Here is a 26,413-nt window from a genome sequence, read left to right as displayed (position 1 = left end):
CGTCTTTTTTTTCTTTTTGTAACTCTTGAGATACATGAGCTGCTCAGGGATCCAGCTGTTCTTTATGAGAGGCAATACACAAATAATTGGTATACCCTAACAATCTGGAGGTAGGAGGAGGAATAATGACTGTGAAAAGGCAGAGGCACCAATGATTTACAGTGGATGGCATTTAGCAGCTGCAGTCCTCAGGGCTAGCAGGCCATTGCCAAGGCCAGTAATGGCTGGCACATCTGGTGCATACGGTGAACTGGAAATGCTGAAGACAACCACTCATCGTCTGGGCCAAAAGACCCAGTTTGACTCAATCTTGTTCCCAGCTGATCTCATTCTTGTCTTGGTTTAAGACGAATTGCCTTGCCTTTATGACGAATCTTTGTTCCGTCTTATCGAACTCAATGTTTCCCACCCACTCGTGCTCTAATTCCAGTATAGATTGAATGTTTTTTGTGCTCTCTGGTTCATCTCCGACTTATGGTCAGTGTTTGACAGTTGGCTCCTAAGCTTCAGAGGTCCAGCATTTGATGGTTGAAAGAGAGTACAAAACAATCCCTGACTACAGTGTAGCAACATCGACGCAAATGGAGAGAGCGGGGAGGTCTATGATAAGGAATAATTTCCAGGTTTATGGCAGGACTTAATGATCTGCACAGCGCACAATACAGAGCTGGAAGCTTTGCTGCTCCAACAAGGTAGATAAGCTGTGACATTTGTTTGTGTTTGTGTGTTTTGTTTGAAGCTGAAGATATATCTGACAAAATGTCCTGCCTCCCTACATATTTCTTATTAAAACATAAAATAACCAACACATGAGCGTCATCTTAATATGAGCGTTTGCTGTAAACTATGACTTTAAAGCCAAACCCTATTATACCAGTGATTAGTGGCAAAGTATCACATTAAAATTCAGAGAGCCCTTAGACCCAAATTCAGCTCGGCTGGGTTTTTTCCTCAGCCTTTCTGTCCTTGCAGTTCAGATCACAAAATTTCAATTTATACTGCATCTTTTCAGCCACGAAACACCGATGAGGTTATGAATCAGATCTTCTGCAATTTCCAATGAGAATATTTTTAAAAATACCAAATTAGCCATTTACTGACATAGATTTAGGAAGACCTAATGTTCTGGCACAATTGTCAACAAAGCAAATTTGAACCTGAACATGACAACTGACGAACAAAACGACTGCTGCTTCACCGGATATTTCATATGGATTTTTACAGATTCCTTAATGCAAGTAGAGCCCGAGCTCTAAGCAATGTCATTAGGTCATATGATCTGTTGTTACTCCTTGATCCCATGTCAGCCAGGCCTTGTTGTAGATACTGAAGAGCATTGTTTTCCCGACGGAGCCAATTAAACAAGGCACACTAGTGAGTTCCTGTTCATCAGTGGGGCATGAGTCACATTTCCATGGCATGCCTTTGACTCACTTTCTGTGATTTCTAATTATTTAATGACAAAACATATATATCAGCTCAGTCATTTTGCAACACACTCTCTTTCAGAACATACCAAGGACATCCATGTCCATCAGCAGCTTTGCCTGTGTGACAAACTTAAATGGCAAGCTTACACATGCAGTGTGGTACATATTTAAAGCAAATTAATGGCTTTCTGATTCATTAGAAATACTGAATTTACTGTTTAATGCTTCAGCATTGTTACAATTTCTTCTGCAAATCAAGATAGTAGACATATTTAAAAAAAACAAACAGTGCTATCTGCATATACCTAAGAGGCAATATCTTTTAGGTAGAATGACATGTCAGTTTTTCTAAAATTATGAGAATCATTACTCTTTTTTATTTTTGAAAACCAAGACGCTCTATCCCATTTTGATTTGAGCCAAGCTGCTGTTCAGTCAGAATGTAGTCTATACTCTCTTTTTTCATTCTCATGTCCTGTACACCCTGCTGTATGTTTTATGAGCTCAACATCTTACTTTACGGCCCTGGCGATAAACAGCTTCCATCCAGAAAGCTGCACTTTCTGAATGAAAGCACAAAAAACGGTCAATAAACAGTAAACCAGATCATCAAACTCGGGCTCGGGCACAACGAAATAAAACGGGAGAGGACCGGAAGACTAATGCACAACTGTAGTTTCTGCATTAGTCTTTCAAAGACATGGATTTCTCATGTTTGTGCACACACACACGTGCTCATGTGTCCACAAAAGAGCGATGAGCTCATTTGCTGTGTTTGTGCGTGTGTCGAGGAGATATAATCTCAAAGGATGAGAAATACCAGCGTGTTCTCATTTAGAGCTAATGGGTGGATGGAGAGATGGATAGAGAGGAGGACACAACAATTGGCCGTGACCAGCGTGAACAGGAAACAAGCAGTCCTCTGTGCAGATGTGTAGTTGGCACTGGGTCAGCTTGCAGTTTTATTGCCCCCCCATCATCTACCCCACAAACACTCTCTACCCCATAGTAACAATGACAAACTGGATCTCATTATCTCCTTTGCCTTATTCCTGGAGCCACAGCGAGGCCAAGAGAGTTTGAAGGGTACCTGTATATAAGCAACAATGTTCCTGTGAACCTACAATTACTCTGTGCTATTTGACTAAAACAAAAGAGACTTATGAAAAAATTGTACTCATGATTGACTGAGTGTAGGCGAGCTTTGCCAGTACTTTCAATTACAGAATGGAGGGGCTGATAATCAGACAGGCATTTGTGCCAGTTCTTTCCAGAGCAGGCCTTAAGTAGAGGTGTGTATGATAACACGGTTTAGTAAAAGTATCTGATTTTCTCTCTAAAAAGAAAAACAGAATTCGGGTAATTTTAGCAAAATGTTTGTAGAAATACAGTGCTTTTAAGCAACTGCAAAAGAAACTGCAGGGGCCTTGAGCTGGACCCATGGGGGAAACTTTATGGTACTGACCTGGAATAAATCAAGAGGCAGAATGAGAGAATGTAGAGTTCCTAAACATCCTTATTTAAATGTATTGCTTCCTTAATCCTGGATTAAAAAGCAGGGCAGAAATATTGAGCAAAGAGGAGGAGTAGAGGGGATTATTTTTAAAACCAAGGACTAAATAATTTCTTTCTTTTGTCTGCTATAATGAAAAAAAAGCAAACAGTCTCCGTGGAGAAAAACATGCTAAATATTCATGTATTATTTAATTTGCCTTTATTTAAAGTGTGGCACAAACACCTTTTTTCACATTCAGAGAGGTTCATCATTGCTACATGCAACTTCGGATTCAAATAGTAAGGAGAAGGTGGTGGGTTTTGCCTACATTAAAACTACCGTTTTCAGGGGTCTTCAATTATTTACTTGGGGCTGCTAAGAGATTTTCCACCATTAAAGTTGCATGTATATCAAAGAATAGCGTCACTCTAACTGTCTGTGAAAAGGGGAGAGCCAGACAGACAAGAGTAGGAGAGCAAAGGAAACACAAAACCATTTTATTTCTACTTCAACAAACATTTCTTTCCCTTTTTAATATATTCACTCTGTTGCCATATTTGGCAAAGACCTTGGCCGGGAATACCCTCAATCAGAGTATAACGTAAATCTACACTTCTTACGACGGTTGTTTTCTAAGTCTATAATAAGGAATAGTGTTACGGTGTTTTTCATGGGCTTGGGCCAAACCAAATAGAGAGGGATGTTTCCAGCATAAACACCAGTCGGAGGCTCCCACAGACCACAAGGCCTTGGCTGAAACAGACACCCCAATGTTTCTACTCAGAACGTCCTCTGCATCTGCTGGGTGTACTATAAGATGTCAAGACACTGCAGACTATGGTGAGCAATTAGATGTAATTGAGCTGTTGAATTTTGTGCCATTTTGTCACTCAGATACTCTTAATGAGCAACTTTCTTGTTTCCACATGTACAGTACACATCTTTAGTCTGCAAGACATCAACTGCATTATGTCAGGGAATAAGTCAGTCAGTGTCTTGTGCTGTCACGGCCATGCACTGCCACTGAACTACTCACTTCCCATTCGGAGTGAGTCATATTGCCTTGGGGCATTAGCACAGCTGTTGAATCTGCCATAAACCCAATGGCCCAACAGTTAATTGGCATCATTTGCTTACTGCTCAGCAAACAATAAATTACAAGGGAAGAGCATGTGGAATTATGTTTACATAAGATCGCAATCAGGGTTTTTTGAGGACACTTACTGTACGTAATGAGTACATTAATTTAAATTAGTGATAGTTTTATATTATAATGATGTATTTTAGATGTGTGCGTGTGTTTTTTAAGATGGGGTGGAGCAGAAACTGTGACTCACCCAGTGGAGGGAGTCATGATGCAGCCTCCACGATCCACAGTCACTCTACAGCCGCACCCCCGTTCTGGCGTGTCATGGTTCATCCCAAAGTTGTGTCCAAGCTCGTGGGCCAGAGTGACTGCAGCACCCAGGGGGTTGTCTGAATGGTCCTGCAAAAGAGATCAATCACAAAACGTGCCGTCTTACCTCATCTCCCCTCAAACCTCTTTACCTCGTGATTCAGAGCTATCTCTGTATTTCCAGGCTAGACATGAATCCATGAAGCAATATCCATTATTAAATTTGCTCAGTATACAGATCTGTCGCAGCAACAATAGCAGAAGCTAATTAAGAACAGACGTTTCTGATTGCATTCTCCGAGGAAAATACCGAATAACAAAAAAATTAATGCAAGCCAAATTGTTGTTCCCCACAGGAGCCACTGGAGAAACATTACTCAAAACAAGTGAGTGTAATTGCATATTGCCAAGATTAAACAAACAATTCTGTTGAATCTGTGCTTATCAGAGCATTTCTTCTGCTCGACACTGGGGCACAGAAATGAGCTATGAAAGCAGACTGCGGGCTGTCACCTTCAGCTCGCTTGTCAAACTCTGACAGAGGCAGATGTGCTGCTTCATCTTCACAAATAAAGACATCCTCTCGGCAAATAGGTTGGAAGACAAAGAAAAACCGAAGGGCCTTGGTGAAAATCAGACACTCAATTTTGGCAGGACAGAAATTAAAAATAGACAGTGTTAGCAGATGCACAGTAAAGATGAACCTACAGTGGCACACAGAGTGAAACCTGATGTTTGCTGGGGATTTTCTGCAAGGTGTTCAAAGCATTAACACACGAAGAGGGCATATAAATAATATACAGTAGATGGCTATCATGGATGCAAAGCTGTCCATGTCAGACCACCTCACTTTTGCAGTCTCTAGTCACAGCGCGTTATTTTGTAGCACTGTGCAAATCAAGCTTAGGCTGCTGAACTGCTCTGCTGGGGGCTTTTGAAAGAAACAGTCAGCTATTTTGAGCGCAATCCAAATGTGCAGCCCAGATTCATGCAAATAAGTTGGATTCTGTTTCCTGGAAAAACCCATTCAGACTCATTTACCAACAGATGAGGCTGAAGAGCTCAGGAGGGCACGTCACGCAACCGTCTGTGCTTTGTCTCACCACACCAATGAAATGAATATGACATTTAGGGCTGGTGAATGGAGATTCCTCATGTCTGACATGTCTAAGATTTAACTGCCTGGAGAGAGAGCAATGAGACCCACAGGGAAAGCCTAACTAATGAGTTCAAAGGTAGCTGGTAAATGAAGAGACACAACCCGGTCAAACACGGTCATCTGTGGCTGGGGATTAATCCCCATTTCTACAGCCTTAAGTATGTGTGCATACAGTATACAGTTCTATCCTAATGATCCAGTTCCTACTTTACCATCTGCAGGACAAGAGTGAAGAACCATCTGGCGACCAAACCTAACCAGCCAGCCAGGCCTTTAAGACTGAAATAATAGGATGACTTGTGCTAATGCAACACATTAAAGTTCCGTGATGATTCATTATTTATGACTTGCATTTTCATTCAGCTTAAAATGTATCAAATACGATTCAGTGGCGTTTCCCATGTATACCCTCCTCACACCCTTCTTAAAAACACACTTATTAGCCTACCATGACGATTCCTCCTGACTGCTCCGCTGTGCACATACTCATGATGGGTGCCATACCAATAGTGGTTCCCTGGAAATACACCCCACTGAAAATGAGAACACAGTGGTTACTATATAACTCAAATATGCACCCATGCATGTGTTCACACTTCTGTCATTAAAGGCGCCGTTGAGGATTTCTGACCACTAGCAATATGCAGCGTTTCCTGTAACAGAAGATGATGTTTTGAAGACTGCTGCGGGTCCACCAGTGCAAATGTGCTCTGGCAGCTGCATTTCAAAAACATATATAAAGGCTTTCATACAAGGGCAGGAAACATTTCATTTGCTTCTAATTTGTCGTGAATGCCAAATAAGCTGAAGCTTTATTCAAAATCGGGAGCATGCGGCCAAGTTAGCAGCTGTGTGAAAATATACATCACGTTAGATAAATGCCCACACATCTCGGCTTACAGTTTTACGTGTTTTACTGACAGACCAACAACTACGGTAACACTGCTACTGTTAATGTCTTTCCACTGACTAAAAATGATGTATTCGTTAAAAATTTCCACCTCATGTTTCTGTTAACATTTGTTTCACTGGCAGCTGTAACAGAGCCATTGTTCTCTGAATGTTTTCTTTTTTAGCCGTGGTTGTTTTGTTAACATTCATCTACCAAATGAGAGGGGTAACAACTGTGTAAAGACCCAAACACCCATCATGTCTCCTTGACAGCGTCTGTGTGGCTAGCATCTACCCACATACCGTAGGATGGTTCGGTCTGTAACTGGAGGACAATGTAGGCTATAAAAATGGTTAAAAATGACCTTTTACTTTATAATTTTGTGTTATGTATTTAAAAAATCAAATAAAAAAACATATAAGGCATCAATGGTATCAAAGGTACACATTTTATGACATATTTTTGTTGTTGTGCGCTACGGGTTTGCAGATGTTTTAAAAGGTGGGAGTTCAATTTTTTGTAGTCATGTGTTTATTTTAGAAACTCTACACCACCCAGTAAATTGGGTAGCTCCAAAGAATAACCATCAACTGTACTACTAAGCATCATATTTTGTTTAGTTTCGAATAAAGAAAACCTTTCATACAAAGGATTTATCCTAAACACAGACATTGCATCTCTATGCTACAGTACCTGATTAGCTGGGCGTTGTCATGTGGCTTTTGAGGCAACAGTTTGACCTTTCTCCAGTCCAGGAACTCGTGCAAGGTAGTAAATGGGTCCTGGGTTATGGGACACTTGTCCACATCACTCCACACCTCCAGCCCCACGAGAGCCACACGGATATTCAGAGCCCTGTAGAACTAACAGTTTGGAGTCGGAAGCAGGGAGAGGGATGCGATTATAGATGCGTTTAACATTTTTGCCACTGTCTTTACTGCAAATTACCTATTAACCACAAATGCTATAGAAAAAGTCACTTAAAACCGAAAGTGGCTCTGTATAAGTCCTTAAATATTTATCAGCGTATGGCTCTCCATATGAATAAATCAGCTTTTTGTTTCTGTTGTGTTTAACAGCCACCCACGGCACAATCTATTAAACTGGCTGCATCACAAAATTTCCCAGCCAAGTTATGAAATTGATCATCCATTCATAATCCAATCAACCTCTGCCCGCAGGTCGGTCAATTCTCACCAGGCTTAATGTGACCTCTAATAAATCACAATCCACCACTGCATTCCCTCTTTGGATTCAATTGTTACCTTGTCCACGTAATTAGCAATCTCAGCCAGCCGCTGCTTGACTTTGTCCATGTCCTTGCCTTGCTTCTGAAACTGAACAATACAAGTAGAGAGAATGAAGCAAAGAGCTGCCCTCTTGAATGCTTATTACCCTCAAAGATAGTATTTTGGACATATCGCATTATAGTGTAATACTGTATCAGTTGTAGAAATGTCTTCATAGGGTGCACTCTAGCCCCCATTCTTGCCACTGCTGCTGCAGCTGTTATCATCAAAAGGCTCCTCGGTAAAGGTTATGCTGAAAAGATAACCTCAACTGCTTTGTATTATATTCACAATTTATTCAGGCTCTAAAGCATGTGACTTTGACCCATGTGTCTCAAACTAGTGAGAAACTGTTTCTTCTCTTAGCTTTCTTAAAAGGTCTAAGAGCCCACATAAGGAACGGTCTCATTTGCGAGTCAAGTGGTCAGTGATGTATGCAGCGGGATGTAGATGGAGCTGGAGAGCGAAATGGGTGAGCGAGTGGACGCATCAGAGCTGACACAAAGGCAGTGGTGGCGCCTTCTTATCTGTGTCTCAAGGGGAAGGAAGCTAGTTTGGGATCTGGTCTTTGAGCCTCTTTATATTGGAAGTCAGCAGGAAGATGAAGAGGATGATGAGACCGTTTGACCTCTGCTTACCTCTCGGTTGTCAGCCACGATGATCAGCTCCACATACTTGGTTGTAGTCTGGGCATGGCGTTTATGCTGCAAGAGGTAAATGAAAGGGAGTGGACAGGCAACAGTTGGATGGAAAGCAGAAAAGGATGAAAGATGGAGGAATGGGCAATATGAATACAAGAAAAGCAAATGACAGAGGAGGTGGAGGGTGCAAATAACAAAACAATAAACCAGGGGATGAAAAGAAAGGAGTAGGGAGGAGAGGGTAGAGAGAGAAGGACATTAGTAAGGAGCACTTTACTGCAGCTTTCTGGAAAGGGCAGCCTAAATTCAGCAGGTGGCCACTCAAGATGGCTTTTCACCTGAACTGCACTCTACACAAAAGGCAGCAGAAATGAGAATCAGCGAAAAACAATCAGCTACGCTTCACATCTGACCCAGTAAGAGCCACTAAGGTCACACAAATCTGATAACACTCCAAACGAATCGCTATTGTTAGTTTAGTGCAGTGCTGCATGGTCTGTTGGCACACAATATAAAAAAATGAATTGATTTTCTTTATAAAACTAAAAAGATTTTGATATGCTAAATAGATATAAAATACAATTTTCAGACAAATTTATGTGGATTTTACCAGCTTTTTTTTTTTTTTTTTTGCACCCAGAGGAGTCTCCCCCTGATGGTTACTATAAAGAATGCAGGTTTAAGGCACTGGGCATGGAAGCTACACCTATCGTTTATATACAGTCTACTGGATATTCAGCTCTTTTTTGTGTGGTCAGAGATTGTGAGTGTTCAACCTGTTTTGAATAGACAGGAAAACGGTGTGAAACTAAAATGAAAATTTTTGAAATAATATCAGTGACAGCAGCGAGTATACTTAAGACACAGCATCCAGTATTGCGCAAAAGTCTTGGGCCACCCCTGATTTCTTTGTATTTTGGTAGGAAAAGGAGAAAAAAAAGTACAGCGACTTATTGAAATGTTTATAAATGTGTATGGAAATACAAAATATAAGGAAAAAAGGAAAAAAAGCTTAAAAAGAAATATTTAGTTGATCACCTTTATTCAACAGATGCTGGATCAACGTTTTCTGACAGGTCTTTGTGGATTTCTGAGAGCAGTAAATACTGCTGTAGATTGTTGTTTAGGTCTTCCACTCTACTTTGCCCAATTTTCTTAATGTTTTTAAGGACAGACTGCACACCATGCCCAGATATGCCAAGTTTTTGGCTAATAGCTCTTTGGGAATCACCTCATTAATACAAAATGCTATTTTATGTCTGTGAACCTGTAGTCCTTTGGCATTTTTCATAGATTGAGCTAAAGAAAAAGAATACAAATTATGTGTTTTGTGACAGGCTGCTGGTAACAAAACGCCTAAAGAAATGATCTCTGTTATGTCTAGACACAACATTGGAGTCATCCCTTAAATTAGGTGCCGTTTTTAATGCTTGAATAAGCATTAAACAGTACTTGAGTCTGACTCCTTGGAAGTAAGATATAAAGAATAATGGCCTGGCTGAGGATTTTTAAAGGGTACCATAGGTAAAATTGTTACTGCTATAATTGTTAGGCTGACATTTTAATACTAAACAGGAGTGTTTGCTAATTAGCAGTAAATTGAAAAACATTGAATGGAATGTTATTAGTGTTTGGGCATAAACTTGTTCATTAAAATTTTGATCTAATGGTATTCATGAAAGGAAACTTATAAAATCGCCATCATCGTGATGATGCAGCTTCTATAGATCCAATGGTAAAAGAATTTACAGCCCATGGTCACAAAGTAGATCCTGGTCACATGCTTTGGCATCAACTACTTGATACAACACGCGGCGCTACAGTCTGTTTCACCTGCATATAGGTACACACATGCACACAATCTTGTTCTTTCCACTCACACACTTGCAGATCCTGCGAGCTAAAGGTTCTGACTTCACACCATGGCCCTCTTTCAACCTGAGCCTCTTTATCCTTGCTGGCCTGGCAGCTTGGATCCTTTCTGCTCTTATCTGCCTCCTCCATAGATAAGCCAGGATGGGCAAGTGTGCTCTAAATACACCCTATGGTGATTAAGTCTCTAGGAGGCCACTGGGGAGGAAAAATACACACGAATACTGTTCTTTCAACTCAGTGAAGAGCAATGCTGTTCTGGAGGAGAATCAACTCAGTTAGAGTCATAGGTCTAAATGTACAATAGATACTTACTAGCATCTTTATCAAAATAAAACTGAAACTGCTATGGGAACAGGAAAACACTGTTAATTTAAAGTGGAACACAAACCTGTTAACCTATTTATAACATCTATCTTATCTAACATCTATCTGCAAAATCTGGAATAACCATTTTTTTCCTACATTTTTTCCCCAAATATACTCAGCATGACACACCCTTCATTGATGAAACTTCCACTAGTGTGCATAAAAAACTCAACCTAGTGAATCAACCTAGGAAATGGAGTGAAAGAAGGATGCATCTGCAGGGCAGCATGCTGATGTGGTACACACCCTCAACCTACCAAAGGAGGTGATGTGATGTCTGTAATTAGTTTAGGCTAGCATGTCTAAGCTCATAGTTCTTTAATATGAATTACAGCACACTTCAGAAATGACTCTTCCATGTGCTATGATCTGTTTCAAGCATGAAAGACAAGATACTCAAATCATGGTCATTATGGATAGTCACATTTTCAACATGGGTCCTTGTTAGAATTCATGTTGCTGACGTGCTGTTCCTCTCAGCAAGCCATCATATCTCTCTACCCTTTTCAGCCTCATCTGATGTTCATCATCCAGGGGCACTCTTGTCAACACACCTTTTAATCTTTAGACCCTCAAGCAGGGTACTTTGCAGTTTATCAAAGCTACAGTGCACACCTCTGTGCCCCTGTGTAACATGCTGAGATGAACCTGCATGCCTTCTGCTAAGTACAGCAAATAAGGCTTTGTGCTTTTTGATGTACTTCTTCTATCTTTGCTACACTAAACTCTGTTTATGACCATACTCTTTGCTATATTAACAAGATTGCTTGCTAGGCTCTTTCGCCATTAGTTAGACATCGATGTCTAAAACACTGTCTCCTCTGTTTTCACATTTTTAACTTGACAATGGGGTTGCGACATTAGACATCCTGATGAATAAACTGCATCTTAGTGGAGATGATTTGCATTCTAATTCTGACATCTCTTAGCATATAATGAGTGTTAGGGACATAGTGCTTTAAATGAATTAGAGGGAACATTCTGATGCAATAAAACAAATAAAAGTTCATTTTTCACACGGGTATAATCCATCTGAACTTCTAAATTGCGTTGTTGTCAGGATTTGTTCACTTGTGCTAAATCTTTGTAGCCCTCTTAAGATTTAAGACAATGCTTGTCACTAAAGCCAGCGCTATAATCATTTACAGATATCGAGCTCTACAATAAAACATCAGAAAATCCCTAATACTGGAGAAAGAAAGAAATATAACAATGTGAAAACACAGGATGTTTTAGCCAGTATACCCATATGTTTGGTCTGCTTCCCACACTGATCTCAATGAAATGGTTGCAAAAATAAAAATCAGTTTTAACTAAAGCCCTGGAAAGTCCCTCACATTTTTTCTGCATTATGATTTTAGTATGTTTGCTTAGCCTCCAACTGGAACATCTGTTTCATCTTATGCACCACCTATATCCGAGTCCTTCCCTGGACTAATCTGCTTAATCAGCCATGTTTGTCCACTCCTGCTTTACCTCACCCCAAAGATAAAGATGACTGGAGTTTATGTTTTTCACTTATCAGTGCTCATCATCTGTAAAGCTTGTGCTTTCTGAGGTTAGAAACTCCCCAGGGCAGTGCCCCTCGTGATTTATCTCTATGCTCAGTGTTGTAGCAGGGGGCAGAGTGGGATGGGGTTTCTTAAAAGCAATCTCTTTAATTCTGGATGGTCCTGCTGGAGGCCGTAAGCACAACCCAGCAGTTTCATCTCACATTAAGAGCAAATGCTATTGCTAAACAGCAAATGTACTTTTTTCACAGGCGTTTTTTTTTTTTTAAACTGCTCTCCTAACACACTCCAGAGCATCTGTCAGAACCGAATGAGCTGATGATTCAACAAGTATCGGCTTCAAAAATATATATCCTGTCACTGTTCATATCTACATTTTATATTCTCTGAAGTCCAGAAAATCAAACTGAAACATTTCTCACTCTTTACATCTTTTTCAGAGCCTCATGTGATCCTAAAATCATCCTGAATATATATAAAAAAAACCAAAAAACCAAAAGAAAGTGTTAATTTGTTACTGGGGACCATGAGGTTCTCTTAAGTCTATGAAACAGAGAGAGTTTTGCCTGTGGTAGCTGCTCTGTGAAGATATATTTAATAGCTAACTACTAATTTTAGAATACTGTCATAACCATCAGTCCCATAAAGAGGCTGCACAAAAGAACTTGGGAGAAGTTTTTTAAAGGGGTTAATATATCATAGAGTGCTGTGAAAAAAATCACCCCTTATTTCTTTATATTTTGCTTCCAAGGAGCCAGACTTCTTTAATTGTTTAAAGAAGTCTTGAGCAACAGTTCTTCAGGCCTTATCAAAGGTCTTTTATCTCATCTAAACATTTTGCTGAACCTGACCATGTTCAGAAAAACGTACTTAACACTGACCTATGAATCATTCAAGCCTAAAAAGGCTTGAACGCACTCAACGGATGAACCAGTGTTGTGTTTACACATAGCAGACAACTTAGCAAAGAGCTCATTTTAAGTTTCTTTCCATTTATTTGGTTGAATCTACAAAAAATGCCAAAGATAACACAATTATCTTTGATTTACTTTTGGACCAATAAGGTGGTTCTCCAAAAAGCTATTAGCTAAAAACTTATATCTGGGCATGGTGTTCATTATGTCCTTAAAAGAATTTCGGGAAACTGAACCAGTGGATGGCAAATGAAGCAGTTTCCTACAGCAGATGAACAGCATCCAAAAGTCATGTCACTAAGAAGGGAAAAGAAATCCAAAAAAAGACCTGATACAAGACCTAAGAAATGCATCTGGTCGTTTAATTAATCCACGTACTGTTCACCAAAGCTTCATCTGAAATGATCTCAGCATGAACAGTTGCTGTAAAGAAGCCATTCTAATGGGAGGAAAACTGAGAGAAAAGTCTGAGGTAGCCAAATCACACACTACCTGGACTGATAATCAGTGGTACTATGGAGTGATGAATCTTTATGGAGAAGTTAGAAATATTTTGGTTCAAATTGTCTTCAATATTGTAGAGCGGGTTAGGAAAATGTACAACAATGAGTGTCTACAGACAAGTTTAAAACATGGCGGAGGCTCTGTCATAGTTTGTGACTGTATTTCTGCCAGTGGTGCTGGAGATTGGTTGGAAAATTGATGGAATTATGAATGCAAAAAAGTACCATCAGATTTTGATCCACCATATAATACCATCTGGAAAGCATCTGATTTGCAGCATGACAATGATCCCAAACACACTGCCAATGCAGTAAAAGCATACCTAGATAGATAACACACACAATGGAAAAATACTGGTTATTGACTGGCCTCCCCAGAGCCTGAACTGCAATATATTTGTAGCAGGATGGGATCATCTTGACAGAAAGCGGAACAAAAGGAAACCGACATCCAAAAATGAGGTTCGACTATCCTTCAAGAACTCTGGAGAGCTTAGACTAAAAATTGCAAGAAAGCTTACCTAAGGGAGTTCAGGCTATGATGAAGAAGAATGGTGGTCATACTAAAAACTGACTAGAAAGCTCATTAGAGCTGTACAAACTCTGGTTTTGACTTATATACTGTATTTACATGTGTTCCTATAAATCCCATTTCCCCCAAAAACATAAAGAAATTGATGGTGACTCAAGACTTTTGCACACTAGTAGATAATTTATCAACTATAGTGGACCAGGTACAAACAGTTAGTCCTATTAAAGATTCATAGTTTTCACTGAAGTTAAATGTTTAAACTACAAAGAAGGCTGAAAGCTAAAACTTTTTCTCTCCTCCGCCTGATTTTACGATCTGACTTATTTGAAAAGAAAAAAAAAAACACAGGCTGAAAGGCCAGGGATCTAAAGTTCAAACCATGAACCCATATCTGAGAGTGTACCTTTGTTGAATGAAAATAAAATCACATACTACATGCTGAGAGTTTACTAGCTGTAGAAAAAAAATATGTGTTTAATAATCCTTACCCTTGTGCTAAAAGCCTTGAATGGGCTGCCGTCTGTGTGCGCAGATGAATAGGTTGTGTTGAAATCATGGCCACAGGTGCCAGGAGCAAAATTGAGGTGTTCAGCTGTGTAAATCCAGTGAGTCCCATCAGAGCGATCAGCACATGGTTCCAGTACGTAGGATCTTTTGTCAAGAGATATAAAACCCCTGCAGAACGAGGAAGAAGCTATCAGAGGTGAAAATATCGACAATGCAATAAAAAATAATCAAACGCGATGACCAAGATGACACGTCATTAGCAATGAGTGTACCCATTGTGCATAAACTGTAAGATTCTGTAAACCTTGCACAATGTTCACAATCACACGAACTCGTACTGAACCAACCCCGAGCCTGACTGCTGCAAACACAAATGGGGAGCTATTTGTCTCTGTGAGCAGGTCAAGAATTGTGTAGCTTCTTGTCAAAACTGTTCTGGTGATCTGTTATTATTATGCAGACAGGTTTAAGAATAACTGAAATAAATGAATAAATATCAAGACTGAGGTCAGCAGAATGAGCTTCACAATCAGGCATATCCCTCTGCAGAGGGTGTCGACATCTGGCTGCTTCATGAAAACATTCCTGATTGTGTCCAGTGATATTGCTGCAATCATTACTCCTCACTGACATTTGCAGTGTGCTTTGACAACACTGAAATCCTCCACTTGCCTTAAAAACCTTAATGAATGTCAGGTTTAAAGATTTGCAACAGTACTACATGGGGTTTTGCCTCGGTTTGCAGATGTATGAAAATTCACTATTTACTAACACTTGGCTACTCAAATTAAGCAGCCAGAGAGGTTTTAAACAAACCAACAAATTAGCCATCATCTAAACCATTAAAACTTGGAGTAAAGCCATTAATGCATCATAACTATTGGTTGTAACTGTCCTCTTTGCACAGACGAAAACTTGTGCACAGCCCAAATTTTACCTGGAAGCTGATGCGTGCAGCTAAACTGGGAGCTTGTTTAAAACTTGGCCAATGTTATTTAGAGTATTCACCAAAAACGTACCACTCCAGTTTCAACAGTTTAGGTGAGGGGGTTAGAGGTGTGGTGTACTCCGAATATAGCTATCCACCCCAAGTGAATTTAGTAGTGTTTTATTTCTAATGACAGACATTAATAATGTGCTCCGATGTGTCATTTTGGGCATAATAGGAAAAAGATGAATTCATTATTTTACTCTAGACACAAAATATAATAGTGCATCTTTTTAAATAAGACAATACTCAAAGACCTGCCAATTACATCATGCTTGCTTTACCATTGTTCTTCCTTCAAAACTTCAAATTTGTCAGTATACAAGTTGTTGGCTGGGTGCTACTTGCTGCAGCAGAGGCTGGATCTTTGGATGGTTAGAGGTCAATCAGTGACAAATGCGGCCCCGCCCCCCACAACACTGAATTGGATGAACAGGAGAACATGGATGACGTCTTATTTTTGTGTATTGGACATTTTAAATATTTCTTTCTTTCCTACCATGTTATCTACTGTCATCCAGATATAAAATATGCTTATGTTTCCATTTAATAATCCAGAGCATTAAACATAATATTTACATATAGCTTTTAAGCAAAGCAGAATGCTTGGAAGCTAAGGTAGGATTAATTTAAACATTACAGTATAGTAATGCTATCCAAATACTGTATACTAAAACATCAGCCGATATTCCCTTTTTATTATTAGGTTATTACTATTTTATAAATATGTGAAAATTCAAACTCACAGACATTACCTTCTTATTTCTAGCAGCTTATCAAATTGTTACCCAGCTATTACGCTAAACTACGCTACTTGTTACCCTACTATTACCACTTTATTACTCAGCTGTAATAGAAAACTGCTACTGAGGGGTTTTTTGGCAATGTGGAGAACAAAAAAACAAAAAATAAATCAAAGCAATCAAACTGTGTATAGAACTAATATTATGATATGCAATTTTGCATATTTACATATTGCATTTCCATTGCACTTTATGCATATTTTAAGTGACTTTAAATCTACACTATGTAATTGTACCGCTCTAGTGACACCTGGCACTACTGCATAAACTTTTTCCATGTCCCAAAGCAGAGAGATCAGGGTTGGCTTGTTGAATGTATCACTAAGCTTTTACACCAGTGGTGTCATGTCAAAAAATGGGAAACAAACTAGCGCCTGGCACACTTACTTAATCCCAGCGCAAGTGCTGAGGCTCACATCCGAATTGTCATGACCCTCCACCTTACCGTGGTAGTAGCAGTTTGCCTGAGGGAGCACAAAACAAACAAAACAATAGGATTTTAAACTCAAGACAGAAGGAATAGAGCAGCAGCGTGTGAAACAAAACAGGAGTCTGGTTTTAAGCAGAGTTCACCCCAATCAGCCCCAGGTGTTACACTGTAACTGTGAAATTCGAGTAAATTAACTATAAGGGAATAGCATTTTGCCAGCTTAGCAAAAGCCATTCCTGCTCATCACCACAGGCTAATGATGGTTGAAATCTGAGTTCCACATTTCCCAGCACAGGCTTTGCTTTCTGCCGTATTCCCAGGTACCCACTTTCACGGACCACCTGTCAAGCTGCAGCAGGGAGTAAAGAAAGTGAATTAAGCCTGTGTTTATTGAACAAGGCCTAGAGGGTGTGGAGGAAGTGTCTGGTTTAGAGTGAAAACAGGCCTTCTGCTGCAGCTAGACAGCCTCGCTCAGGTGAGGTCCTTCTGCCACCCTGTTCTGGAAAACAAGGAAATGTGAGTTTTCCACCCCACTTTGACTGCTTCTAAATATAGAGTTCAGGCAGTAAATTTTGATGTCTGGCCTTCTTCGAGGTGGCTACTCTCTATAGGCAGCTGAGTTTGCATGCCAAGTGTCTCAGTGGGTTTCTGGCATTAAAGGCAATCCTTGCTTAATACTGAATCCCAGCACTTTTAGCAGTAATTCTGTTATGATAATCCAATTAATGTCAGACGTCTCAGAATATCTAGAGGAAAAGGGCTTACTAAATAGCATCTTTCAGTCTTACCATCACCTTAATTTTGGTTGACACATGTAACGTGCACTCAATCCCTTTAACTACATTCATGAATATTTCATATGCAACTAACTCTTTAAGAGGGGTTAGACGCAGTGACAAAATCACCATGAATTATTAGGTTTAAGCATTGTTTTTCACTGGGCTTATAAACACTGAGTTGCAAGTAAGCATCTCATGAATATTAATGTTGTTCAATGTCTATTGGGTGGAGGTAATTTCTTTTCTGACATATTATATGTCAGTTGACGAGTTGTTCTGCTGCCTCCGAGGTATTAAAAAGACAATAAAGATGTGAAACACTACACGGATAACTCTCAATCTTTGAATTCAGGTGTTTTCAGTCCCCATGGCCACAGGTGTGTAAAGTCAAGCACCTAGCTAGCATGCTTTTGGAAACACTTGCGAAAGAACGGGTCATTCTTCACAAGCATGGCACTCTACTTCAGGAGACTTCTTTTGTTTCTAGATATTTCACTATCAACTGCAGTGCAACACAAAAACTGTCCACTGGGAGCTTCATGGCATTGGTTTCCATGGCAGAGCAGCTCCTGTAGGTGTAACGCGTAGGTGGTCCAGTACTTTGGTGCATATAGTGTATTTCACAAGAGAAGTGGACCAAAACCCTGAAAACTTTTATGCGGACACTTTCTGATAGTGGACTGGACAGAAAAGAGAGCAATCCATTATAGTCGGGCAAAAAGGTGCAGGGACAGGAAAGCACATTACATGAAATATGAAATTATAGTTTAGCAGAGAGGAGTAGGGCTGGATTTAGTACACTCAGTTAATGCTTGCACCTCATGTTTCTTTGATGAGATCATGACTATGATGCATTGATATAAAGGATATGAATAGACTTTTTGTTCCTAAGGTTTCTGCAGGAAGACAGGAAAGTGCTTATGCCTTCATATTTGAAATACAGAGGATTAATAACCAGAATCCAGATTATTGTGGGTGGAAATCCTGGGTGTGAACATTACATTGTTTATTATAACCACACACTTATTATTCCGTTACTGCTTTAATAACCATGGAAATCATTCATATTCCCAGTAGATGGCTTTTGTTACATGCTATGTATTTATTGGATTGTACGTGGACTTAGATTTAGTGAGAAAAGGAGACTGTGTAAAACAGATAATGGGAACGATGGTGGGAGAGCTGACTCATACTCAAGTCACTCCCAGCAGTACCTTGCCTTTGACACAGAACTGAACCCACAAGATCCCTTGCCCAGATCACTATATCAGTCTCCTCCCTGCCGGCAGGACAAATAAATTAACTACAGATCAGTCTCGAATGATCTGGTTGTTTCCAGTAAAAAGATCCTCCCATGAAGAACTGGCTGTGGTCATGAGCGAGGAATGAGAGAAGGGACGGAGGTCAGAAGTGTCCGCACTTTTAATCAACTACTGCAGACTCCACAAAAGTCTCCACAAAAGAAATGCAAACATGAGTGATGCAAACATGAGGCAAAATGCCACATTCCTGCGTCTGGCTTCATCCATTCTCCCAAATTTTCATTTGTATATTGACTGTAGGCACACAAAACTTGTAAGATAGACATTTATTCTTTATTTTCTTTGTGTCATTTTTATTGTTATGATCATTGTTACTCTTTCTGTCTACATAAACATTATGCAGCTTTTATAATTAATGGATAGCTATGGAAAATGGGAAGCTATTTATCCACCCACAGCTGCGGACTCTGTATCTCACACTCCACTACAACTCCTTCATTGTCTTTGTGCTCTGGAATGGCAGCAATTCTGATGAGCCGGCCAAGCCCTGCCAGGGATGGCCCAACTCTGGTCTCGAGTGGAAAATCATTTTGCTGTGTGGGTTGGACGTTACTGAATATAATAATCTCATCTTTTTGTGCATTTCAGCTATAAGTCTGCTAGGCCTTTTACACACAGACCTCATAGACCGTTTATTGTTATGCTTTCTCGGTATCGAAATGAAAATGCAACGTTAAATTGCTTTCCAAACTGCTGATAATCAAATCCCTGAAATCAAGCAAGCTGGTGGCAGTTTTACTTCATAGGGATTGAAACTGCTCCTCATGGTTCAGCAGCATCAAACTCATTCATTACTCTGTGCTATAATAGCCTTTCTTTTTCTGAACCTCAAAAAAAAAACCTTTTCAAAAGATGAATATTTTCTTTACATCCATTTGTAATATTTTAGAGTATTTATGGATCCATAGAAAATTTGAGAGACCGGCAACATTTAAAAGCAGAACAAATGTTGCTGGAGAAAACCTATTTGAGCTTAATGAATATGAACAATATTTATTACAGCACTGAAGCCAAGAACAAAGAAGGTACTTCAATTCTATGAGGTTTCATTTGTGCCAAGAATATGTTCCCAATCATGCCTTCTGTGTTGGATATGAAGAAACATTTATTTTCTGTTTTTAATACTGACTGGCCACTTTATTAGGCACACTTGTTCAACTGCTCATTAATGCAAATGTCTAATCATCCAGTCACATAGGAGCAGCTCATTGCACTTAGGTATCTAGACATGGTCAAGACAATCTGCTGACATTCAAACTGAATGAAATGAAAGAACAGGGAAGTATGGTGACCTGCAAAAATGCCTTTTTAATGCCAGAGATCAGATGAGTCTAGACTGCTTCAGATTGACAGGAAGGCAACAGTAACTCAAATAACCCCTTATTACATACAATGTATACAGAAGAACATCTCTGAATGCACAACATGTTGAACTGTGAAGCAGATGGGCTACAGCAGTTGAAGATCATACTGGGTACCATGCATGTCTGCTAAGAACAAGAAACTGAGGCTACAATTTTACACTGGACAAAAGGAGACTGGAAAAAGATTGTCTTGTCTGACAAGCCTCAATTTCTGCAGCAACATTCAGAATTTGGTGTAAACAACATGAAAGCATGGACCCAACCTGCCTGATATCAACAATTCGGGCCGATGATGGTGTGTAATAGTGTGGGGGATATTTTCTTGGAACACTTTGGGATCCTTTGTTGACCATGACCATTGTTGCTGACCATGACTACAGTGTACCTAACTTCTGGTAACACACCATGTCACAAAGCTCCATCTCAAAATCATTTCTTGAATATGAAAATTGGTTGCTTGCATTCAAATGACCTCCATGAAAACCAGATCTCAATTCAATTGAGCACCTTTGGGATGTGGTGGAACAGCAGACTTGCATCACGGTTGTACAGCCAACAAATCTGCAGCAACTGTGTGATCCTATCATGTCAATATGGACCAAAATCTCTGAGGATTGCTTCCAGCATCTTATTGACTCTGCAGATTAAGCAGACAAAAGGAGGCCCGAGCCTGTACTAGCAAGGTGTATGTAATAAAGTGGCTGGTGAGTGTTTACCTCAGCTGTAGCAAAGCTGTTTGACAGATTGTCCGTCCATATGCTCACGTAACAAAACATTTGTGTGTGTCAGTGCAGGCAAATTAATGCTTTGCTCTGCTGTTTCGCATGTAGTCCTGAATGTTATTTGTTGTGCTGTTTTTCGCATCACATGCACGTTCAAATAATACAATCAAACCACACATAGTCAACACAGCTAAGTGAGAGGAAGTAAAGTTGCACTGACAAAGAAAAATGTTCTGTCTGGTGATCACTAGACACACTGTGTATCTAACGGTCAAAATATTTTAGTCACAGCTGAAGTAAAGTTTAAATTTGAACTGGCAGACAGTGTGTTCCTCACACGGGAGCCTCATACAACTAACCAGAAGCTTTGCTTTTCTCTATGTAATCCCTTTATGTCTAAATTGATTTCTTCATGGTTAACATTTACAAGTGATTTGTTATACTTTAGAGATATATTTTAGATAAAATTCTATCTTAATTTTCAAAGTGGGAGCCTCATGAATGCTTGATAGGTGCTTAATATTTCATGGTCACCGTGGCTTTCAGATTGCACTTAGATGTTCACCAATTCAATCTTTCTTAGAGTCCTTCATAACAAACAATTCTTTAGGATTTGTTTTGATCAAATCTATTAAAAAAAAAGACAAATCTGAGCTGTTGCCTAAAAGAGAGTCCATTTTCTGACCTCTATCTGCCTTCTCATTTCATCAAATATGAATCTGTCGGCTGAAAACGGCCCCACTCACCTGGATTGTCCTCTATGTGCGCACGACTGCACAATTCCAGGTGGTTTTAAAAGTGGTTCTAACTGCTATATCAAGTGTTCTTTACTTTCTCACGGACCCTAATATTAGCACAGCAAAGCAGAGTCTATCCAGAGGAAGAGTTTCACAAAAGGTCAACATTCATATGAGCTGCTGGGCAGGTAACATAGAAGAAAATGTAACAATGTTCGAAATTCACTCACTTTGTTTTGTCACCTTTATGATAAGAAAACCCAGAAAATAAAAAGAAACATACCGTGAAGTTGTGAACGCCTGTGACAGCGCTGCCATCTTCCAGGTAATGGGTTTCTGTATAGTTACTTGCAAAGAGCCCCCTAGAAAGGATAAACAAAGACAACAAACATTCAGCAGTGACCCTTGGGGGCTTCTTTCAAAACAAAAAAAAACAAACAAAAAAAATCAATCACAATGTCTTAAGCCATCCAACCACAGCCAGACCTGCATGGAAGATAAACAGTCTGATTTAAAACTTAAAACTGCTTTAGGATAGCATAAATTGATTCAAGCAGAAGGCATGAAGGGGAAAAAACCACATTCAAAAGAGGCTGAAGTGACGTTTTCTATTAATTCACTTTCCCAACACCATGAAGACGCATTCAATATCAATCAATAACTCATTCCATGTGAAACAAATGGAACAATAATTAGTTTACACATTGCAGACAACAGCAAGTCATGAGTTGATTTTTTTTTTCCTTTTTTAACGACTGGGAATAAATAACACTGTGCTTTAAATGAAGGTACCATATAGGTATAACCACACTTAATAAAAATGAACAAATAGCATAAGTCAGCACTGAGAATAAAAATACAGCTTCAATAAAATGAAGAGGTGTATCGAGATACTTGTAAAACTCAGCCTACCATCACAGTTCATTTATTTTTAACCTATAGATTAAAACCAAAAATAACCTATGACCCAGTAGTCATGCTAGTTTAATGCTTCAGTGCAAGTGAGTCATGCATGTTTTGGTATTACCAAAACATTTTGCCTTTTGGAGGATTTTTATCATAAAAGAAAAGCTGTTACTAACCCACTTAATATTTTATAAAGATTGTCTATTTGACACAAAGACAGGTAGAAAATACAGGATGGAATTTGATTGTTATTCACTGGAAAGAAATTGCAAGAGTGTGGAAATGAGGAACCTGCCACCTTCTTTCCTCTAATTTTGACAAAGCACCTACTTACAGTATCTCTGTCAACAATAAGGCTACATGGCTGGTAGCAAACTCAGTTTACATTTCATTTCTGTTTTTCAGTCAAGTTATAGCTCCTGGCAGAATCACTCAGTTCGGTGGGCATTCACATAGACATCACCCATGAGTTGGTGAAGTCATATTTTTAAGCCTAACTTGAGAATTCTGGTCCTAATCACCATGAGGACAGCCAATAAGCAATAAGCATATCATTAGTTATAATGGTATACTTGTTATAATTTCAAATATACGCATCATATTTTATCATATAAGACTTAAATCTGGTGATTGGGACCATAAACTATTTATTGAGATTATAGATTAAGTGAGAATTTCTCATAGACTTCTACGCAGTTTGACTTCTTTTTAAAAGCCAGAGCCCCCTACTGGATAACAGAAAGGATGCACGTTTAAGGCACTTCCGCATTGGTCATCTTTAAGTCTATGGTCATTTTTTAGCATTAGTGGCTCTGTGGTATAGTGATTAACGTGTTTGTTGTACACACCTTATGCATGAAAGATGTCAGATTTTGTGGAGACATTAATGGCTATGTTTTGTCAAATCTATACATTTTTAAAACACACTAAAATGCAGCATTTTGATTTTAGATGCTTTGTGCTGTTCCTAGTAGCTACTAGTAGAATCAAAGTTCAAGTCCAACTTCTCTTGAAACAAAAACCCACAATCCTAAAGAGCCTCCTGTGGCCTTTATGAGCCAACAGGGTGAGATTATGGCATGAGTACACCAGATAACCTCTGGGTTGTGCTCTCCTCTTACCGCAAGAAAAAGAAAATACCATCACAGCCTTATTATGATGTTGGCTGCTTTTCTCACCCCACCTAGAGAGGTTACTGAGCACTAGGCTTTTCTCTGGTGGAGGAAAGTATACTCAGCTGGGGTGCTGTGGATCACATGCAGAAAAGAAATCAATGAGCCAAAAAAACTGTGTGCACCCCCTCCTGTGTTGACGAGAGCATATCTGTATTTGTGCTCAGTATTTGTGCAAACAAACATGAGATTGTCCATGTACTGTACATACAGTGAGCACATGTGCTGTATTACTCTCCAGGACATTAGCAGATGGTTGGCTGGTGCTAATCCACAGCAGAGGAACAAACCTCAGCAGGCAGCTGGATCCTCTTACTGACCTCACCACTGACAACCCAGCTGGGAGTTTCAGCTGTAACAACCCGGGTAGGAGGGTTATTTTGTTTGGGAGCTGTCAGCATGAGACACAATGCTTCCCCACCCTCCAGTCCTCCACAGAGCCAAAGAACTGGTAATAATCATTAGATCAAAGCGAGGCCAAAGAGGAGAGAGAGCCAAATAAAATGATGTGTTTCTACAGTCTTAATTAGGTCTATGCACTCAGTTGAACACACGAGTTCAACATCTGCCCACAACAGACAATATGATGTGGTGAATGCGCGTATGCATTTGCCTCGCCGCTTGAGTGTTGGCATGAAAAAACATGTTGCAGACCTCCATGTGCCATCCATATGTTACGTTCTTGTGGCTTTCGATGAATGAGCGCAAGGGAATTAGTGCCTTCCTAACACAGGAGAACCACAGGAGAAATCCTTTAAGGGTTCACTCACTGCAGAGTGTAAGTAACAACAAAGTTATGACCTAAGGTTACCAGACTGCTTAACAAAGAGAATAGTCATTCGCTTTTGAGGTACTGTAGCCCTTGATTTATACTCATTTGACTCTCTCAGAGTTCGGAGCATCCTTGACCGCAAGAGCGAGGATCATTTTTAAAACAGAAGCTGCTCACAATTCCATTTAAACACAGAGGGAATCCAATTAATATCTCCAAATAAAGACGAGCAAGTTTCAGCTCACATTGGTTTCATGCAACAATACATCAAAAAAGAAAAGAAAAGAAAAGAAAAGAAAAGAAAAGAAAAGAAAAGAAAAAAAGAAAGAAATATACAGTGTGGACAGAGATTGGTTACAGATAAATTACTGGACAGGATCTGTTTTTCATTAGTGACCAAACTATAATATCAGCTGACAGCTATTATTGACCCATATTTGCCAATAAAGAAAGACTTTGATGTTCAAGCTGGTGAAATTTATTTACAAAGAACATTTAAACACAGCTTTATGTGTGTGTGTGTGTGTGTGTGTGTGTGTGTGTGTGTGTGTGTGTGTGTGTGTGTGTGTGTGTGTGTGTGTATATATATATATATACACATACATATACATATATACACATACATATATATATATTTATTTATTTATCTTTCAAGTCAATTCAATTCAATTTTATTTATACAGCGCCAAATCACAACAACACTCGCCTCAAGGTACTTTATATTGTATGGTAGACCCTAATAATACATACAGAGAAAAACCCAACAATCATATGACCCCCTATAAGCAAGCACTTTGGCGACAGTGTGAAGGGAAAACTCCTTTTTAACAGGAAGAAACCTCCAGCAGAACCAGGCTCAGGGAGGGGCGACCATCTGCCGCGACCGGTTGGGAGTAGATGCAACAGTAAATGTGAGATTATTAGGCTGAAACGCCAGAGAATCAGAGAATGAAGGTGGGTTTTGAGCCTAGGCTTAAAAGCAGAGAAACTGATGCCACAAAGATGGAGCAGTGACCGCAAAGGCTCTGTCGCCTTCTTGTCTGAGGGGTGCCCTTGGGACATGTAAGAGACGTGTACCAGTGGGTCTGAGAGACCTAGGAGATGAATGTAAATGAATAAGACTGGTGATATAAACTGGGGCCTATCCATTATGAGCATTAACATTAACAAAACAATCAGTAATATCTTAAACTGAATTCTAAAATGGACAGGAAGATAATATAGCTATGCCAGGACTATGATGTCCTCATATGCTTTTGCAGTCTTGCTCCAGAATGCTTTTGAAGAAGTTGCTGCAAATGAGAAACATGGGGAAACCTAGTTGCTTTTTCCAGACCATGAAAAACAGAAAAGATTTCTGTTTTGTTATATTTCTTAAATTGGTAGTAGCTATTTTTGACAACAGAACAAATCTGTTTATTAATGCAAAGCTCACCATGAAAACAACACCCAGATCATTAGCCTTTAAACATGAGATGAAATGATCTAAATTGCTTAGTAATCTAATCTTTAATGTCTGCAAGACTGCCTAGTAGAAGCTATAGGAAATATGGCAAGATAATTGTTACAAATCATCAGCACTGAAATGAAAGAAGACGTTATATATCATAATATTAAGTGGAAGCAGATACAAGCTACAGTGCACACACAGATTCACTAAAGGGGAGGGTCTGTCTACTAACAAGAGTACCAGTCTGAGTTTAGCTTCTTGGATAATTACAAATTGACTCCAAGAATCCTAATCAAACTGTTGATCTTAGTGATGCTTTTAAGCTTTGACTTTTAGTTGGAAGACCTATATGGAAATATGGAAATGTTTTCTTTTTAATAATAAAAGTAATAGTTACAAAAACTTAGATTTGTATGCCAGGTTAAAGGAGGTCGAACGGGTACTGACAGGCCAGGGAA

At 39.4% G+C, this 26,413-nt stretch overlaps 1 protein-coding gene across 1 annotated transcript in view; it reads right to left on the bottom strand.

The window, feature by feature from the left end:
- Window positions 1-26,413, bottom strand: part of adam12a (ADAM metallopeptidase domain 12a) — an 80,122-nt gene that overhangs the window by 16,430 nt on the left and 37,279 nt on the right. The window contains 8 exon segments of the mRNA XM_025909837.1: window positions 4,263-4,411; window positions 5,929-6,013; window positions 7,066-7,235; window positions 7,638-7,709; window positions 8,300-8,365; window positions 14,492-14,678; window positions 16,689-16,765; window positions 21,939-22,017. Coding sequence (XP_025765622.1) covers window positions 4,263-4,411; window positions 5,929-6,013; window positions 7,066-7,235; window positions 7,638-7,709; window positions 8,300-8,365; window positions 14,492-14,678; window positions 16,689-16,765; window positions 21,939-22,017 — 885 coding nt within the window.

This window comes from Oreochromis niloticus, linkage group LG8 (assembly GCF_001858045.2).
Source record: "Oreochromis niloticus isolate F11D_XX linkage group LG8, O_niloticus_UMD_NMBU, whole genome shotgun sequence".
Taxonomy (NCBI): domain Eukaryota; kingdom Metazoa; phylum Chordata; class Actinopteri; order Cichliformes; family Cichlidae; genus Oreochromis; species Oreochromis niloticus.
Note: the sequence above shows the minus strand (reverse complement) of the source record. Positions and strands in the feature narration are given on the sequence as shown.